Source organism: Lynx canadensis, chromosome D3, assembly GCF_007474595.2.
Source record: "Lynx canadensis isolate LIC74 chromosome D3, mLynCan4.pri.v2, whole genome shotgun sequence".
NCBI classification, from domain to species: domain Eukaryota; kingdom Metazoa; phylum Chordata; class Mammalia; order Carnivora; family Felidae; genus Lynx; species Lynx canadensis.
The window spans coordinates 45,755,970-45,776,844 of record NC_044314.2 but is presented as its reverse complement, the minus strand read 5'-3'; the positions used below and the strand labels follow the sequence as shown (position 1 = coordinate 45,776,844).

The window sequence follows — 20,875 nt, the reverse complement described above, 5'->3', positions numbered from 1 at the left end:
CAGACACCTTTTTTTGCTCTTAATTTTAGGTGGAAAGGTTTCTTTTTTCTTTTTCTTTTTTTTTTTGCCATTAAGTATGATGTTAGCTATGGGTTTTTTCATTGATGCTCTTAAAGTTGAAGAAATTCTGTTTTGTTTCTAGCCTGTTTTGTGTTTGTCATTTTTTTTTTTTTTTAACGATGAAAAGGTGTTCGATTTTGTCTGAAGCCTTTTCTGCCTCTGTTGAGATTATCTTTTTTTCCTTTTACTAATAACATGTACTACATTGATTTTCACATGTTGAGCCAACTGTGCATTCCTAGGGTATATATCCCACTTGGTCATCAGTGTATAAATTCTTTTTACATGCTGCTAGATTTTCTTTACTAGTATTTTGTTGAGGATTTCTGTGTCTGTATTCAGAAATTGTTCTGTTGTGCTCTTGTGATGTCTTTGTCTGGTTTCTGTAGCAGGGTAATAATACTGGTCTTATAAAATGGATTAGGAAGTGTTCCCTCCTTTTTTGTTTTTTGGAAGATTTATCAAATATTCATGTTAATTCTTCTTTAAATGTTTGGTAGACTTTACTAGTGAAGCCATCTAGTTCTGGGCTTTTCTGTAGAAGTTTTTTAATTACTTACTCAGTCTCTTATTATAGGACCATGTGCCAATTAATTTATCTTTCTCTTCTTAGTAACAGGCATGTAGGTGGCCTTATGTCCTTTTCCATTCTTTAGTCTTGTTCTCAGTGTCCATTCTTAAATTTGCATATATCTATAAAATGCTAGTAGCCTAACAAGCCTTTCTTGCCATTAAATGGTTATGTTGTGTTTTGATTGATACATGAAAGGCACGTTTGAATATTGAAACCATAAAGCAAATTAGTGAATGTCTGCCTGACTTAGCTTAGAATGTTTGCTAATTTTCTGCCACAAAGAACACCTTGGAAGTATCCTGATTTTTTTTTTTTTTCTAAGCCCACCATTGCACATTCATGGACTTGGAGGGTTCTGACCATGATCAGTCATCTTCTGGATTTATCACTCCAGTTAGTAGTTTGGTTTCTAATGTTATTTCTTGTAGTTTGTCTATGTATTGTATGTAATATATTGTCTTGTAGTTTGGTGTTGTTGATAGTGTTGTCAGTGGTTGTGTTTGGTTTCCCTAATTAGAGTTTTCAACAAAATCAGTTGTTCTTTATCCTCCCAAGTCAGTCTTCAGTAGGCACATAAAACTATGCACTTTTGTTTTCTTTTGAAGATTAAGTAAGTAAAGGTAGTCATTAGTGAAATTATCAGCATTGGAATTAAAATGGGATGGTAGATTATGTGTATTAATGGGATAATTTTTCATGCTGCTTATATATGCTCATTAGCTTATAGGCAAGCAGTTCTCAACTGGGGGGCAGTACCTACTCCTATGAAGTAATTGGAAATGTGTGGGGTATTATTCTGACACAGTAACTCAAGATTTGGGACTATGCTACAAGCATATTGTGACAAGGGGCCAGTGTTACTAAATATTATGTAATATGAAAGACACATCCACCCAGTCAAGCTTACTCAGTATTGTAATAACACCCTCATAGAGAAATGCTAACACTTAAATTTTCAAGCACTTCAATAATACTTACAATCTCTGAGTTGAATGTATTCTGGGGTGTTAAAAGATCTTCTAGGTAACTTTATTTACAGACAAGTTTCCACATAATATTGGAATAAACATTTCTTTGTCTACATTCTCTTTACCTGTCATAATATTTGTGAATATGGAATTCTGACATCACAGTGCCTGTCAAACTTTTATACCAGAGCACACCAGATAGTAGAGAAGAGTAACCATGTGCCTTTGGGGGAAGTTTTGAGGAACAAATGACTTTTAAAACTTCAGATGAATTTTGCACTTGGTTTTAAGATCGAGATATAATTTATTTACAATAAAACATGCTGGTTTTGATTATAACCATCATCCCAAATTAAGATAGAAAACATTTCTGTGGCCACAGAAAGTTCTGTCATGACTATTCAGTCATTACCACCTCCAGCCTTTTCCTTTTCAGTTACTGATCTAATTTCTGTTACCATAGCATAGTCTTGCCTGTTTTAGAACTTTGTTGGAAATCATACATAAATATACTCTTTTGTCTTTAAATTTTCATTCCACATTTATGTTTTTGAGACTTACTCACATTGCACATATTAGTAGTAACATTCCTTTTTAGTGCTGAGTAGTATTCCATTGTATAAATGCTCCATAATTTCTTTATTCATTGAACACTTGCGTTCTTTCTAATTTTTGGCAGGTACAAATAAAGCTGCTATGAACATCCTTGTAGAAGTCATTTTGTGGACATAACATTTTCATTTCTCTTAGTTAACTAGGAATACAACTGTTGAATCATAAGATAAATGTGTGTTTAACTTTATAAGGAACTCTAAACAGTTTTTCAAATGGTTGTGCCATTTCACATTCCCTTAGCAGTGTACTTTTATTTCCATGATGGTGTCTTTTGGAAGAACAGAAGGTCTTAACTTTGACAAAGTGTAATTTATCATTTTTATCATTTTTCTTTTACACTTACTGCTTTCTATATCCTAAAAAAAAAATTGTGTACCAATAGCTTCGCAGATTTTTCCCTAGTAGCTTTACATTTTACATTTTAAGTGTTTGATCTTCTTATGTTTTTTAAGTGTTTGATCTTTGTAATTTAATTTCTATGTCTGATCTGAAGTTAGGGGTTGAGGCTAATTTTTTATATATAGATATCTTGTTACTCCATCCCATTTATTGAAAAGACTTTCTCCATTTATCATGACTTATATTTAAAACCAATTAACTGTATGTATATGTAGAAATGCATATTCATACTTTATCCTGTTGATCTGTTTTGCTATACTTATGCCAATACCACAGTCTCTTACTTACTGTAATAATTTTGAAATCAGATAATCCAATCCTCCAAATTTGTCCCTTTTCAAGGTTGTTTTTGGCTGTTCTGTCTGGGTCCTTGGCATTTTCATATGAATTTCAGAATCATCCTGTCATTCTTACAAAAATGTATAGATATTTATTAGGATGGCATTGAATCTGTAGATCAGTTTACAGAACTTACATCTTAATGATATTGAGGCCATGTGAGTGTCATATATCCTTCCATTTATTTCTGTAATCTTTAATTTCTCCCTGCAGTGTTTTAGCTTTCTATTTAGAAGTCTTTCATGTCTTTCATTATGTTTATACATAGATATTTTCTCGATGCTATTGAAATGGTATTTTTTTAGATATTTATTTAAGTAATCTCTGCACCCAGCCTGGGGCTCAAACTTACGACCCCAAGATCAAGAGTTGCGCACTCCTCCAACTGTGTCAGCTAGGCACCCCAAAATGTTTTTTTTTCCTTTTTTTAAAGTTTATTTATTTATTTTGAGAGAGACAGACAGACCCAAGCAGTCTCTGTGCTGTCAGTGCAGATCCCACACAGGGCTCAATCTCACAAACCATTAGCTCATGACCTGAGCTGAAGTTAAGAGTTAGACCTTATGTGACTGAGCCACCCAGGCAGCCCCCAAAGTGGTATTTTTCTTTTATATTTATTTATTGGGGGGGGAGGGGCAGCAAGAGGGGAGGAAGAGAATCCCAGGCAGGCTCCCAGCCACTGGCATAGAGCCCAGCACGGGGCTTGAACTCACAAACCATGAGATCATGACATGAGCCAAAATCAAGACTCGGTCATGTAACCAACTGAGCCACCCAGGCACCCCCAAAATAGTATTTTTTTAATTATACTTTCCAGTTTGTTGCTAATATATCAAATCTTGTATCCTCTGACCTGCTAAATTTACTTAATTTTTCTGATAGTTTTTGGTATAAATTTCTTAAGATTTGCTAAACAGTCAACGTTGTTTACAAGTCAAAGTAGAGTCCTTCTTTCTTTTCTTTTTTTTCTTTAATTTTTTTAAATGTTTATTTATTTTTGAGAGAGGAGAGACAGAGTGCGAGAGGGGGAGGGGCAGAGAGAGAGAGAGGGAGACACAGAAACTGAAACAGGCTCCAGACTTTGAGTTGTCAACACCAGAGTCCAATGTGGGGCTTGAACTCACAAACCAGGAGAATCATGACCTAAGCTGAAGTCAGATGCTCAACCAACTGAGCCACCCATGCTCCCTTAGAGTACTTCTTTCTTTTCAGTCTTTATGCTTCTCCCTTATTTTTTCTTGCCTTAGAACACTAGCTAACATCCCCAGTACTGTGTTGAATAGAAATGGTAAGAATGGACATCCTTGCCTTGTGTCTGATCTTGGGCAAAAAACATTCAGTATTTAACCTTTAAGGATAATATTGGCTGTAGGTTTTTCATTGAGGAAATTCTTCTCTTCCTAGTTGACTAAAGAGTTTTTATGATGGTTCGTATTGAATTTTGCCAAGGCATGTGTGAATTTGTCTGATTATCATGAGTTTTCTCCTTTATTCTTTTAATTTGGTAATTTATATTTGTTTTTAAATCCTGAGATAATCTGAGTTGGTCATAATATAAAATCAATTATATATGTTACTAGATTCTGTTTGCTGTTCATTCATTTTGTTTAGTTTTTTTAGATCTATGTTCATAAATGACATTGTTCTAGAATTTCATTTTGTTGTAATGTCCTTATTAGTTTTTGTTTGAGTTATGCCAATGCTCTTCCTCTTTTTTTTTTTTTTTTTTTTTAAAGTGTTTGCCTAAGATAGGTCATATTTCTTCCTTAAATGTTTGATAGCTTTTACCAATGAAGCCATCCGGGCCTCAAGTTTTCTATGTAAGGCCATCTCAATACTAGGTTTTTTTCTTTTTATGTGTATTAATATTTGAACATTGTGTTTCTCAAAGAATTTTTGTACTCATCTAGGTTGTTAAAGTCATTCACGTACAATTATCTTATCTTGTCGTTATCTTTTAATATCTGTGGTGATATTTTTTCTTTCATTCCTGATATTGATAATTTATGTGTTGTCTTTCTTCCTGATCAGTCTAGATAAGGGTCCATACATTTGATCAATCTTTTCCGAAAATTAACTTATGGCTTTTTTTTCCTCCCCAAAAATGTTTGTCCATTTCCTATTTCACTGATTTCCACTCCTATTATTCCCTTTCTTCTACTTCCATGGTGTTTAATATTTTCTTTTTCCAGCTTCTTGAGGTGAAGGTTGGGTATAACTTTTTATTCTAATAAAAACACTAAATGTTATAAATTTCTGTTAGTTTGTGGGAGTAAAGCTAAAGCAGAAAATCTCTGATATGTTGAGTATGTTGTGTTTTTATTATTGTTAAGTTCAAATATATTTCCTAATTTCCCTTTTGTCATCTTCTTTGAAATACAGACTGTTTAGAAGTGTGTTGTTTAATTCCAAATATTTGGTGTTTTCATTATTGTTAGAAGACATATTCTGTGATTTCAATCCTGTTAAATTTATTGAGATCTGTCCCAATATATGGTTTATCTTAAGGAATATTCTCTGTGCACTTGAGAAGGATGTGTTTTCTTTAGTGGTGAGTGAAGTGTCTATTAAGTCTTCTATATCCTTACCAGTTTTTTTTTTTTTTTTGACTGCTTGTTCCATTGGTTGCTGAAAGAAGTTTGTAAGTTTTCTCTTTTTTTTAAACTGTGGTTGTGCATTTGTCTCTTCTTTTTTTTTGATGGTCTATTATTGGTTGTAAACACATATGTCTGTCTGATGGGTTTCCCTCTTTTGTCATTGTGAAATTATTCTATTTCTGTTGATATTCATTGTCTTAAAGCCTTACTTTAATATTATTATAGCCATACCAAATACTATTATGCTTAATATTTGCATGGTTTATCTTTTTCTGTCCTTCTATTTCCAGCCTATCTGTGTCTTGATTTATTTTTATTTTTTATTTTTTTTTAATGTTTATTCATTTTCGAGAGCAAGAGAGAGACAATGAGAGTGCAAGCAGCAAAGGGGCAGAGAGAGAGGGAGAGACACAGAACTCGAAGAGGGCTCCAGGCTCCATGCTGTCAGCACAGAGCCCAACGCGGGGCTCGAACCCACGAACCATGAGATCATGACCCGAGCTGAAGTTGGATGCTTAACCAACTGAGCCACCCAGGCGCCCCTCTGTGTTGATTTAAAGCCGGTCTTTTATGAATAGCATATAATTGAGTTTGAGGTTTGTGTCCAGCCAGTAAATGTATTTGGAGGGGCACCTGTGTGACTCAGTTGGTTAAGCGTCTGACTTAGGCTCAGGTCATGATCTCGCAGTTCATGAGTTCAAGCCCCACATTGGGCTCTGTGAGGACAAGCTCAGAGCCTGGAGCCTACTTCGGATTCTGTGTCTCCCTCTCTCTGCCCTCCCCTGCTCGTGCTCTGTCTCTCTTGCTCTTGAAAATAAAGTAAAAATTAAAGAAAAAAAAATTTTTTTTTTTTTAAATTTTTTTTTCAACGTTTATTTATTTTTGGGACAGAGAGAGACAGAGCATGAACGGGGGAGGGGCAGAGAGAGGGAGACACAGAATCGGAAACAGGCTCCAGGCTCTGAGCCATCAGCCCAGAGCCTGACGCGGGGCTCGAACTCACGGACCGCGAGATCGTGACCTGGCTGAAGTCGGACGCTTAACCGACTGCGCCACCCAGGCGCCCCATAAAGAAAAATTTTTAAGGAAATTTATTTGGAGTGTTTAGTCCATTTACATTTAATATAATTTCACTGTGATTGGATATGGGTCTACCATCTTGTCATTTATTTTCTATTTGTTCCCTCTGTTGTTTTGTTTCTCCTTTCCAGTCATCTTTTGGGTTAATTATGTAGTATTTTAGTGTCATGTTCTGTATCCTCTGTTGGCTTTTTAACTATACTACTCTTTTATTTTTTTAATAGTATAGTATGTATCCTTAACTGTCTGCACTCAACCTTGGATTAATACCACTTCACATAAGATGTGAAAATCTTGGGGCACCTGGGTGGCTCAGTTGGTTAAGTGTCCAACTCTTGATCTCAGCCCAGACTCCATGCTGGGCATGAAGCCTACTTTAAAAAAGGGGGAGGGGGGTGCACCTGGATGGCTTAGTGGGTTGAGCAATTGACTTTGGCTCAGGTCATGGTCTCTCAGTTCATTGGTTCAGACCCGAGTCGGGCTTGCTGCTGTCAGCTCAGAGCCCATTTCAGATCCTCTGTAATCCCCTCTACATCCCTCCCTCACTTGTGCTCTCTCTCTCAAAGATAAACATTTTTTAAATAATTAAAAAAAATTATAAAAAGGATGTGAAAACCTTTTAACTATGTGATTCCATTATACAAATTCCCCTGTCCTTTGTGCTTTTTATATTTCTACATATGTTTTAAACTCTAGTACATTGTTATTACTTGGTCATAGTCTTTTAAAGAGTTGATAAATAAAAATACTTCTTTTATATTTACCATCTGTAGTGCTCTTTTATTTTTCCCGTTTAAATTTCTATTTTGTAATACCATTTTCCATCAGTCCTGTGCAGCTCCCCAGCTCTAGAAGTACTAGAGTTTTAAGTAAAGCTACTGTTAAAACTTAAATATATTGGTAAATTTACTTTAGCTGTGAGGCACAACAGCCTTTTCTGATATTGTAGCTTTTCTTTTCTTCTTTTTTTTTAAATGTTTATTTTTAAGAGAGAGGCAGACAGACAGAGTGTGAGCAGGGGAGGGGCAGAGAGAGAGAGAGAGGAAGACACAGAATCTGAAGCAGGCTTCAGGCTCTGAGCAGTCAGCACAGAGCAGGCTCTGAGCAGTCAGCACAGAGCCGGATGTGGGGCTTGAACTCACAAATTGTGAGATCACAACCTGAGCCAGAGTGGGACACTTAATGGACCAAGCCACTCAGGTACCCCATTAGCTTTTCTTAACATTTAAATCCTCCAAGAATAAAATCAAAGCTGGTTCTGAAAGAAAAAAAAAAAAAAAACAGTTAACTGGCAGTCGTTTGAAGTTTTCATCATAAAATAATAGGTAAAGCTTATCTTTGGACATAGTTTTTGAGAGGACTTTGTAAGTGTCTTAATTAAAGGTTAAAGAAAATTACTAGTATTAAGAGGAAAGTTACTGCTTTTCAGAGTTGACTGTTTATTTGGTTGTCTATACTGTTCCTGTGTATTGTGTTACTTGGTGGGCTGAAGCACTTTTTTGCTGTTTGAAAGGGTGACCAAAAATAACCTTTTAAGCAATTTGATCCAGGAGCAGCTTGGTGGGGATGAGTGGGTGAGATGAATTGTTAGAAGGCTGGGTAATGCTTAGGAATAAGCCATCAAGGGACTTTACATTTGTCTCTCAGATTATTTGGCTTAAAGTTAAGAATGACAGCAGCGTCTTGATTTTAAAGTCATTGTTAATTCACATAAACAATGTTATTGGGTGACACTTTAGACACATGATTGTACTGCAGATGCTGAATGGATATCAGCTAAGTGCCAAACACTGTGTTAAAATATTCACAGCTACAAGATCCTTCCCTTCTAGTGAGTGAGAAAGTTAAAGAGGTAATTGCATTGTGCCGAATGCATGTGATGATAGAATGAAATTCAGAGTACTTCTGAAGTAGGACTTGTACCTGGTCCAGACCTAGGGTAGTTTGGGTTTGGAGCACTTAGGGAAACATGTACCTGAACTGAGTTTTAAAGAACTTAGTGGGGTGATGTGATACAAGGATAGGACAGAGAAATTGGAAATGAGTTAAGGAGGAGAGAATTAACTGTCTGGGGCAAAGAGGAAAATAATATTGTGGCATGCACAGTAGTTTGGGACAGGAAGAAAGGAATGAGAGATGAGACTGGGGAGAGGCTTTGGTATGTTCCTGGATGACTGTATAGGTCATGGTTGGATACTTGGACTGGGTCCTATAGATTTTTAGCCATTGGAGCATTTTGAGCAGGAAAACAGCATTATCTGGTTATTATTTTAGAAAGATCATTCCCACTCCAATATGAGCAATATTAATACTGGAACTAGGAAAGTTAGGAAGGTTGTTGGAAGTAACCTAGGCAAAAGATAATGGGAGTGAAAATGTAGGAAGAAGTAGATGGTTTGGAAATTGTTAGGAGGTAGAACTGATAAGTGACAGATGGAATGTAGAGGGAGAAAGAGTTAAGGATGACACCCAGTTTTCTGGCTTGGCCTTTGGAAGTGAATGGTATTACTATTACTTTAAATAAGAAAGAGGATGGGGCACCTGGGTGGCTCAGTCAGTTGGGCATCTGACTTCAGCTCCGGTCACGATCTCGCACTTTGTGGGTTCAGCTGTGCTGACAGCTCAGAGCCTGGATCCTGCTTCTGATTCTGTGTCTCTCTCTCTGCCCCTCCTAGCTTGTGCTCTGTGTCTCTGTCTCTCTCTCTCTCTCTCTCTCTCTCTCTCTCTCTCTCTCTCTCTCTCAAAAATAAACATTTAAAAATAAGAAAGAGGAGGAGAAATAAGAGGACACTGATTTGAAACATGTTGAATATAGGATACATTCAGTCTGAGAGAGAGTTCATTAGGAAATTAAACAGTGAAGTCTAGAATTTAGGAAAGCATTCTTTTGGAGATAAAGAAGGGGGATTGTCACTAGCACAGAAGAACCAGAATTGTCTTTGTAACTCTCATAATTACACAACTAGAATTAGAACTCAAAGCTCACAATTACATGTCACAGCAGTCTGTTTAAACACATATTATTTCTATATTTTGCAGTGCTTTTGTATTTTTCACAATTTTTCCTTTGTTTAAATGAGCTGGGGTTCAACTAGAAAAAATTCACGAATTAGCCATTTCAGTTAGTCTTCAAAATGTTATGTCTGTTAGAGAAGCTAAAATTCACTTACACCACTTGTTCCCAAACTTTACTGAGAAAAATCATCTATGGTATTTGTTAAAAATGCAGACTGTTGGATCCAAACCTCAGAGATGAAATCAGTATTGATATGAGAATTTGACTTGGAGATCTGCAGGTTTTGGTTTCAGGTAATTCTCATACACCTGGTGAAATACACTTTGTGAAATAATAACACCATAAAAAATAATGAAATTATCCTTTTCCCTAAACAGCTAAAAATCAAAGGCTGATAATATAAAAGTTTTCTTAATATTGTTGAATCTTTTTTGAAATTTCTGCTAATGAAACTTTAAGAAACATGAAGTCTGTAAAAGACTGTTGAAACACAGACTCTTAGAAGTAACAATTCTAGGGCAGAAGATAACATGTATGTAGAGTTGCTAATATTCTGAAATACCTTGAATAAAATGAAGGTGGTAAAAGCTAGAGATCTGTTGCGTCAAAAGTTCCTCTTGTTGACCAGCAGAGGGCGCTCAATCTCGAAGTTGAGCTTTTTTTTTTTTTTTTTCCCTCTATGCTGCCTTTAAGGCCTAGAAGCTCAGGTCTTTTGAATATAGATTTTTCGTGTTCTTGTTACACAAGGCCAGACATTCTTGTTACCCAAGGCCAGGATACTTTTTTTTTATTCTTGTTTCTAAGACTTAGAGGATGTTCAATTTCTTTTTCTAGAGCCAGATCTTCATTGTACCCCCTGTGCCCATGTCTATTTCTTGTTTCCTCCCTGAAGTTTAAGACCTGAGTCATCACCTTAAGAGCTGCCATGGTACTTGGGATTAGCATAAAATCGGGGGCAGAGCCTGAGAAATGTAATGAATCTTTGCCTGTATTAAAAATGTCCAATTTTTGTTCCTAGTTAATTATTAAGATTCAGGGATACATTGTGTTTTGTCAGTCTTCTGATCCAGGGAATAGAATGGAAGAAGTTGATGTTAGCTTCTGGAAACAATATTGATAAGCTTGGTTGGGTCTGTAGAACATCAAGCTCCTCCACTATTTGATTGGAGGAGCTTATGGAAAACTTGCTGTCCTGGGATATATCCTTTGTCCATCCACCGCATGTCTGAAATGTCCATTAATCTACTTGTTAGCTTTAGGCACTGAGAGCTCCACTAAAACCCAAAGATTTCACTGACAGGACTAAAGTAAATGTGGCAAGAGAAATTGTTTCTTTAAGTTAGGTAGGACTTGGCAGGATGTTTATCATAATTACACTTAACTACGGGATGTCAGGAAAGATCTGGAACTAGAATTATACTGTTTCCTGTTTATAAACCTTCAAACCTCTAAACTGACTAATGAATTAATTTATTATAAGAAGGTTCAGCATTTACAGAATGTATACTGCATGCCAGGCACTGTTCTCATTTAATCCCCAAGACAACCCTATGAGATAATTACTGTTACTCTTCCTGTGTTGCAGATTAGGAAACTGAGGCACAGAGAATTTAAGTAATTTGTCTGAGGTTGCTAATGGAGGAGACAACCAGGGATCACCACTGTTCAATCCTCCTGTATATCTTTAAGTGTCCAGTAACCCAGGGAACTTGTCAGCTGTATCTGTGTGTGAGCTGGCAGGAAGCTCCGTTGCCTTGGATGGCAGCTTTTCAAAACAGAGGCCCACGTGAAGTCACTGAGAACTTCAGCAGGATTCAGGAAGCCCCTGAACTCAGAAAAATGTGATTTCTGCTTTTCAGTTAATATAGCAGGAATAGAATTGAGGAAAATATGAAAAAAGAAGTGAGACAAACTTTGAAAGGTTTCACGTCATAGCACCCACTCCAGTAAGTTGAGGGAATAAAAATTTGGATAACTGGTTATTTTTAAGTACTTAGTGTCATTTTTAAAAAATGTTTTGTAATGTTTGTTTTTGAGAGAGAGAGAAAGGTAGAGTGTGAGTAGGGGAGGGGCAGAGAGAGAGAGAGAGAGAGAGAGAGACACACACACACACACACACACACACACACAGAATCCGAAGCAGGCTCCAAGCTCTGAGTTGTCGGCACAGAGCCCAACCTGGGGCTCAAACTCACAAACCATGAGATCATGACCTGAGCCGAAGTTGGACACAACCGACTAAGCCACCGAGGCACCCAAATACTTAGTGTCATTTTAAAAACAGTGTTATTTCTCTGAAATTGGTAACTTCTAGTGTTCAGTTTTTTCTTATTAGAGGAGAAGAGTTCCTCAAAAATAAGAAACTTTGTTTAGTGATATAATTGAACAAATTAGTGAAGGCTAATAACTTAATTGACCTAGCAGTGGTAGAGTGTGTGAACATTTAGTTTTGATTATGATTTCAAGAACATCTGTTGTGCACTTGGTAATAAGTGTATTATTTCTTTCATTTTCTTTGATCTTTCTCTTTCATTTCACCTGATTTTCATCCATGTTAAGAATCCAAGTTACGGAATATCCTCATGTAGAAAGTTGGTTGGGAAAACACCCTATCTATATCAGAAATAATTAATACATTATCACAAGGGTCTTCTTTTTCCTTCATACAAATTCTGATCTCGTAACCACCTTAGTGTTCTTTGGCATTAATAATGTAATGTGACCAGAAATCAGTCCTAGACTTGGTGAGGTGGGAGAAAATTAAAGATGTTGGTGAAAAGGCAGGTTTGAGTTTTTTTATAGCTTTAAGTTAGCTGTGCATGATCCACTTTCTTGACCATGGATAATTGAGAGCTGATTATTCTGCCCAGGTCATTGTGAAAGTGACAAGTCAGACTGTAGACATCCCCAAAGCATAGGCATAGGAATAAAAATGCTATATTTTTGTATCCATGTTCAAGAAAGATTGACTTTCGAAGTATGTCACTATTTGGGGGAAGAGGATGCTATCACCTTTGTAAAGTTGTGAATTATGAAAGACATTTCTGTTGGGTTACTGAATGTCCCTTGGGGTTTGTTTCATTTATAACATTGCCTCAGGCCTTCTGCTACATCCTGTTGGAATGACCTTCTTTTCAACCCTGTGCTGGCAGCTGTAATATGGCTCTTTCTCCTGAATCCTTTAGGGTCATCACATGACAAGCATGAACTGTGACCCCTTTGTTCTTTACCCAGATGATTCGGTTTTAAAAATTTTTTTCTGTTTAACATTTTTGCCTTATTTCTTTCCTCTTTTCCCCTCTTTGCTCTCTTTTTTATTTCCTACCTGGACAAGGGTTTGTGGGGTGTTTTTTTGAGCATTTTAATTTTTTAATTAAAGTATAACATTGATGCAGAAAAGCACACAAATCAGAGCTCACTGAATTTTCACAGCACAAACACACCCATGTAGACAATACTCCAGTCAAGACAGAGAACGTCACCGGAACCCCAGATAACCCTGCCCTATCTCTTTCTGGCCACTACTCCTCTCCCCTAAGGGGAATCATTGTACTGACTTCTGTAGCTTTGAACTTTATAGAAATGGAATCAGACTATATTTTGTTGTGTTTGGATCCTTTCATTTTTGTGATATTCATCTATGTTACTCAGTTTGTTACTGCTGTGTAGTTTTCCATTTGTGTAAGTATTCCACAATTTATTCTTAATGGGCATTTGGATGGTTTCTTGTTTAGGTCTATTACAAATAATAGTACTAAACATTCTCATACATGTCTTTCAGTGGACATGTGACATATTTCTGGGTATTTACATTTGCCAAGACATTGTGTATCCATCTAGCCATTTACATTTCAAAATTCATATAAAACATTAGATGATTGATTTTAGGCAAACTCTTAATAGGAAACGTTTGTAAACAACTATCGATTCAGCTTTAGCATATTGTATCTAATTTTTGGCTAAGAAAATGCCTCTATTTAAATGTACTATAAACAGATAACTCCTATATACAGCAAAATTGCCACTCTGCCCATGACATGTTTTATTAACTCTCTTCCTAATGTGTGTTTTTTATCCAGTTTTCCAAAGCTCAGTTGGCAGGTCCATTCTGCAAAACCCTTAGGAAAATATTGTGATGGTGATAATTCACAGTAGTTAGGATTATATCTATATTATACCACCTCTAAGTGGTAACGGGAAGAGGAATGTGCTAGTGCTTGACTGCCATGCTTTAGTGAAAGTCACAGAGGCAGACACTTGTATGCGCATTCATTACTGAGAACCTTGCAGAAGTGGTGAAAGACTGGCTGTCCCATAGCTTGGCTCCAGGACAAATAGCCAGGCAATTGTGCAGCCAAGAGTAAAGTTTTCATCCTTTTTAAACATGTCGACTTTCCAAAATTTGTTCCATGGATCCTTTTGAACATGTTTAACCTTATGAGTATAGAAATGTGATTGTGCTATCATATTCCCTCAAAACTGCAGAGCATCTCTTAAGGAGATTTTGTTTGACCATCAGGTAAAGTGCCCCTCAGTCATTCTGTGAACATGCATAGAATTAAGTTGACTTGTTTTGACCAAAGTGTATTCCTTAAAGAGGATTTCTTTCTCCTCCATCAAAACAAAACAAAAATGTAGAGGGAATAGTCAAAATTCGATGGTTATAAAAGGATAGTTACAGAACCAGAAGATTTGCCTCCTATGTTACGGAAATATAAATATAAGTCTTTTGGAGGGTGAAAGGAGGGTCGACAACCCTATCAAGATGTTTTTGGGAACAAAGTATGGTTAAAAAAAAAAGAATGAGAGAATAAAGGATTTCACCTTGACAAAATTATCCTTTAAGAATTCTGTTATTTTTCGTTTCTTCTTCCAGCCTTTGTTTTTGTAAAGGAACAGTGGGAAGTGAGCCTGCAGGGAAGCCATGTGATGAGTTTGTACCTGATTTGGTAGATAATATAACACAGTAATAACTAAGAGCACTCACTATTTTTTTATTTATTTTATTTATTTTTAAGTTTTTTTTTTTTTTTAATTTACATCCAAATTAGTTCGCATATAGTGCAATAGTGATTTCAGGAGTAGATTCCTTAGTGCCCCTTACCCATTTATCCTATCCCCTCCTCCCATAACCCCTCCCATAACCCTCCGTCTGTTCTCCATATTTATGAGTCTCTTCTGTTTTGTCCCCCTCCCTGTTTTATATTATTTTTCTTTCCCTTCCCTTATGTTCATTTGTTTTGTCTCTTAAATCCTCATATGAGTCAAGTCCTGTGATTTTTGTCTTTCTTTGACTAATTTCACTTAGCATAATACCCTCCAGTTCCGTCCACGTAGTTGCCAATGGCAAGATTGCATTCTTTTTGATTGCCGAATAATATTCCATTGTATATATATACACCACATTTTCTTTATCCATTCATCCATCGATAGACATTTGGGCTCTTTCCATACTTTGGCTATTGTTGATAATGCTGCTAGAAACATGGGGGTGCACGTGTCCCTTCAAAACAGCACACCTGTATTCCGTGGATAAATGCCTAGTAGTACAATTGCTAGGTCCTACGGTAGTTCTGTTTTTAGTTTTTTGAGGAACCTCCATACTGTTTTCCAGAGTGCTGCACCAGCTTGCATTCGCATAAGAGCACTCACTTTAGATCAACTTAGAAATTGAGTCCCGGTTCAGTTTTGCTGTGTGACTCTGAACAGGTCGCTTAACCTATCTAAGCTCAGTATTCTCATTTGATAAATGGAGGCAGCACCCATGTAACTTGTTGCAATGTTACATGAAAGAAAAGAGATCATGTGTGGGAAGTGATTAACATAGCTGTCATAACTAGTGCTCAGGTAGCTAGTCTGGACAGGGTGGGGGGAGCCATTGAAGATTTTTGAACCACAGAATGGTAGGACCTGAATCATGTAAGGCTTTTTCTTTTATTTTTATAATCGACATACAAAAAGCAGCACACATTTCAAGTATTCAGTCTGATAGATTTTTATATATACATATACCTATGAAGTCATCGCTGCAATTGAAATAATGACCACATCCATCAATCCCGAAACTTTTGTCTAAGACCTTTAAAGAAGAAAGTCTGGCCTTCATTGCACAGCAAAGAATGGAATGAAGTAGAGCCTGGAAGTGGAGAAATCAGTTAAGAGGCTGTGGCCCTGGTCCAGGTGAGAGAGAAAGATTGAATGAGGTGTGGGGGCAGTTGGCCTTCCCCAAGAGATGGGGCTTCTGGGGACAGGGTTGAGCCTGCTGCGTTATTGTATTCTCTCCAGCACCTAACTCAGTGGCCAGAGGCTAGTAGCTCTTCCATGCTGAAGACCGTTTTTCCCTTTATGAAAGATTGGTTACTTTAAACTTTTTTTCTCTATTCTGTTTAGGGCTTAAAAGACAATCTTCTTGCTTCTGGGACATCCAGCCTGACAGCCACCAAACAGTTGCTTCGTCCAAGAATCACAAGAATCTGTCTCAGGGACTTGATATTCTGTATGGAACAGGAAAGAGAGATGAAGTATTCTCGAGCTCTGTACCTTGCCCTTCTGAAGTGACCACTCCAGTCTCCATCCAGATCCTTGCTGTTTACTGCCAAAGAAGACATAAAGAGCATTGTTGCACTCTCCTGAAATTTCAGTTTCTGGAAAATAATAACCAATAGGGAAGATCATTGTTTACAGTTATAAACTTTTATTAAATCTTACTTACACATCCCACGGGGTTCTTAATGACTAGAATTCAACTTTGTCTTCTGGAAATTGGTTATGAAATACAGTTCACACAGACATAGGCTTCTGCCTACCTGTGGATTTAATTACAGCAAGTTAAGGCCCTGTTTGTTACCACCTGCTTCATTTGCTGGACTGTAGGCGAGGTGTCTTTCCCTAACACAGCCTGCATTACGATGCAGGGGAAAGAAAGGAAGAGTCCCGACTTTCCAAGATTATATTTCATCCTCTGCTGAACTTGTCTCAAAGTGTTAGGTTTTCTAGGCTGGGATCAGAAGTTGCTTAGCTAATTGTGATAGTCACCTTCTGTAGTTGCAGGTGACAAACCACAGCGTCTGCAGTGACTTTGGTCAGCCGAGTCCCAGTGTTGTCAAAACGGAGACAGATGGGGATAGTTTGTGCCTGTCCCCACAAAGGTGGCTCCTCTCTGGGTCGTCACCATATGCTGCTTCTGATACCAAGTGAGGGGACATCCTTGTCAGGGAAACTTTAAAATGGAAGCTGCTGATATACCTCACTGAAAGTGGAAAAGGTGGGAAGTATTGAAAAGAATGATGGGGCACTGCGTTCAAACTGAGGAGGGGAAAATGAGAGTGGAACCTCAGAATAGGAACTGTGCTGCACATGCGTCCTCCGTTCCAGTGGTGGGATTGGAACTCCAGAGCAACCGGTACACGTTTTGTTGACAGGACAAAATCACAGCCCAACCAAAAAAGGAAAATGTATCAAACATTTTCAAATGTACAGTATCTCAAAAGGAAGTCGTTATTTTTTGTTTTGTGTATTGTTTTAAATCTCAAGAAGGATAGTTTTCTAAAATCCTTTTCATTACCGCAAGTTTTAAGCATCTTGTTGCATTTAAAAAATCCTAATCGATGATTAGAAATTTTTAACAATAGGACTCCATTTTGGATTCTATACTCAAAAGGTAATGTCAGCATTTCATTGTTGGAGATCTTGGCTCTAAATGTATTATGAGGAGCAATATATATATATATTTTTTTCCCCCCACCTGAGGAGGAAGCTGATGTTTTGTAAAGCAAACCCTCTTTTCTTTCTTTTCATTCCGCCTTTGTGGCATGTAGTTGGTGAAAAATAATAGCTGTATTTAGAATCCCATACAGAAAGAACAAGTAGATCCTCCAAGAAGATTTTTTAAAAATGGGAAAGCTGTGCTTCTTAGAAAAAGAATTCAGGGGGAAAAGAACACACCTCTGGTATGTTACTCCTTATCCTGTTCTTCCCATTGGGACTGTTGTGGCCATGTTCTATACTGTAATAAATGTTAAGTTGGCCATTTTTGTTTCAGCAAGTTATGTAAAATGCTATAAATTATGTATATGTTAAAAGAGAAACTTTCAGAAGAGATCTATACCTAAAGTTGTTTTTGTATATTTAAATGCTTAGCTTTATTTTTTTGTAAAGTGCAGCATATTCCCATATTTGTGTATAAATGTTTAAAATTATTTCAAATACTTCATTAAAATAATTATTTTATTATACGAATAATTTTGCTCAGTTACTGACTTTGAAAACCAGTATCTTTAGTAGTAAGCCTCCACACCTGGGGGCTGGGCAGTGGGTCTTACCTACTGGGCAATGGATCTTTCTTGGCTAGGATTGTTACTTTGGAGTATCAGCATTTGGGTTCCAGAACCTCACTTCAAATCCCAAGTTACTATTACCACTGTCTTTGGAATAGTTGTAAATTTGCATGCTATTTGATTCACAAAGAAAGCTAAACATATTCATTACAAAAGCTTTTCTTGGCCCATCAGTTTTCTTACTAAAAGTATTCTTTTTCAAACCTTATTTTTAATATACATTTTTAAAATTTGTGTCGTGAAGTATATCTTACAAAAGAACAAGTACAGTGTATCCAAAGTATTCTTCTGCTCAGTTTGCAAAATGGTGGCCTTGGGGTAGATTCGATCTATAAAGGCATTCTCTGTGACTCATACAGTGTTTCCCGTGTTTTAATTTACAAAAATCTATATTTCCACTTCCTTTGAAAAATCAGAAGATCTGGAATCATTAGGTACCTCCTTGTGTATGGTAATCCACTGGAGCCATCCAGTGCCTGTTCACTTTAGATGTGGGGGCATAAATTTACCTTCCCTTGTCTGAACCCTTCAAGTATTGACGTTTGTGACCCTCTGCCTTCAAGTAAATATTTATCTTGGGTGATGAACAGTAAAAGAGTAAAGTACTGGACATTCTCTTACCTGTTTTTTTTTTTTTAAGCAACTTTATTGAGGCATATTTTATATATAAAATTCACCCATATTTCACCCATTTACTTTTAATATGACTGATCTTTTAATTTTTTTTTTTAATGTTTGAGAGAGGGAGAGACAAAGTGCGAGTGGGGGAGGAACAGAGAGAGAGGGAGACACAGAATCTGAAGCAGTCTCCAGGCTCTGAGCTAGCCACACAGAGCCTGGCACCGGGCTCGAACTCATGAGCCGTAAGATCACAACCTGAGCCAAAGTTGGATGCTTAACTGACAGAGCCACCCAGGCTCGCCAACTGATTGATCTAAATTGTTTCCTCCATGAGTATCTTTAAGACCTTCTCGTAAAAATAAGATCAACATTTAACATTCTTTTAAAGCCTATATTTCTTAAATCCTGCATTTGAGTTAAATTTTGTTTCATTAGAATTTTGGCAACACTTTATTTAGAATTAAGGCCATTTATACCAAGTATGTCATATGTCATAGTTGCAGCAAAGAATGCATGTAAGATTAGGGCATATTCTTCAGAAAAGTATGGAACCAAGATCTCAGATTAAGTTGGACTTTCTCTCTATCCCTAGTTGTATAATGAACTAACTTAAGTATTTATAAAAGTCTGAGCTTAGTAAGACTCCATGATTCTGCATGAAATAAAATATAGTATGTCATATGTTAATACATGACATGGTAGCTAGTTTTTGTTTGATTGTTGTTTGCGTTGTTATCTTTTCAGGCACTTTTTGGGCTCCCTGAACTGAAATGACTTTTTTTTTTTTTTCATGTAGGCATGATTTACATCTGATATCAGTACCTTTTTCTCTGACTTTTTAACCACTTCTGAGTATTTTCATGTACATTTCAGTTGTGTTGCATTGGTGCATTTGCTTTTTTACTGAAGTTGGTTCACAAGTTGAAAATTGGTCCTCAGTAGAATGGTTTTGCCATATTTTTCTTTTGGAAAACGTTGAGAGACCGCTGTGCTGGCAGGCAACCTAGAGTGTCTGCCACCATATTCTTGAACGCTGGCTAGTGGGTGAGCAGAACAGGCACAAGAGTGATAGGGTTAGCATTTATGTCTACTTGGCACATTGAATATTTGTGGGAAGGAAATACTCCCTAGGAACTCATTTTAAGACTTTTGACTTTGTTGGTAAACCGTGAGAGCAATTTTAATGGCAACTCTTCTTTAATAATGTCAGGCCGAGGGGCGCCTGGGTGACTCAGTCGGTTGAGCGTTCCGACCTCGGCTCAGGTCATGATCTCACAGTTCATGGGTTCGAGCACCGCATCAGGCTCTGTGCTGACCTCTTGCTCAGAGCCTGGAGCCTGCTTCAGATTCTGTGTCTTCTTCTCTCTCTGCCCCTCACCTACTCACACTTTGTCTCACTCTGTTTCTCAAAAATAAATAAATGTAAATAAAAAATTTAATAATGCCAGGTCGACACCTTACTAAGTTTTCTTATTGTAGGTGGTATTGACACAATATTGCCCTGGCTGCGTCTCTAATCTTGCCTCTTACCAGTTGTGTGGCCTTGGGCAAATTATTTAACTTCTCTGTGCCTTCATCTCCTCATCTGGAAAATAAAAGGCTATGAGGAAAATGAAAACATTTATTTCTGTGCTAAATCTGTAGATGTTATAGGTCATACTGTCGATCTAGCTTTGTGTCCTTTCCTACCAGTGGAGATGCTGAAAGAAGAGAAACAACTTAGAATAAAATGTCACTTTTGAGGTTCATCCTTCAAAGTGACATTGAGGCTGTGTTTCTCATTTCCTCTTACTGCATTTGGATTTGTTTAAAACAATTTCAATTTGTCATCTTTAGGGGTGAAATGAAATACCCTTTTAATATCATTCCTTGCACCGGCCCTGTACACGATAAGGTAGGATGGAAGAAGAATTGCCATAATTCTACATAAGCTGCTTAGCACTTTCAAAGCTAGTATTGAAATGTTACCTGTGAGGTTTAGGCTGTGGGACTGATAACTTTTCCTGTTTGTAATTGTAACTAACAGGCTTTGCCTGAAGATGAGTGGAAGGTTGGCTTCTTGATGAATCTATCTTAGGCCTCCACTTCCTGTACTGAGTTGGCTTCAAAGAACCTTTAAACTTGCAGATGGAGGGGCATCGGGGTGGCTCCGTCGGTTAAGCATCCGACTTCAGCTCAGGTCATGAGTTTGAGCCCCGCGTTGGGCTCTGTGCTGACAGCTCAGAGCCTGGAGCCTGGTTCGGGTTCTGTATCTCCCTCTCACTCTGCCC

The 20,875-nt window shown here is 37.2% G+C and overlaps 1 protein-coding gene across 1 annotated transcript in view; it reads left to right on the top strand.

Annotated features, from left to right (window-relative positions):
- TAF4B (TATA-box binding protein associated factor 4b) overlaps positions 1-17,844 on the top strand; it is a 124,944-nt gene extending 107,100 nt beyond the window's left edge. The window contains exon 15 of the mRNA XM_030336514.1: positions 16,039-17,844. Within this exon, the coding sequence (XP_030192374.1) occupies positions 16,039-16,206 (168 nt within the window). The 3' untranslated portion in view covers positions 16,207-17,844. The remainder of the gene's footprint in view (positions 1-16,038) is intronic.
- The last annotated feature ends 3,031 nt before the right edge of the window (positions 17,845-20,875 follow it).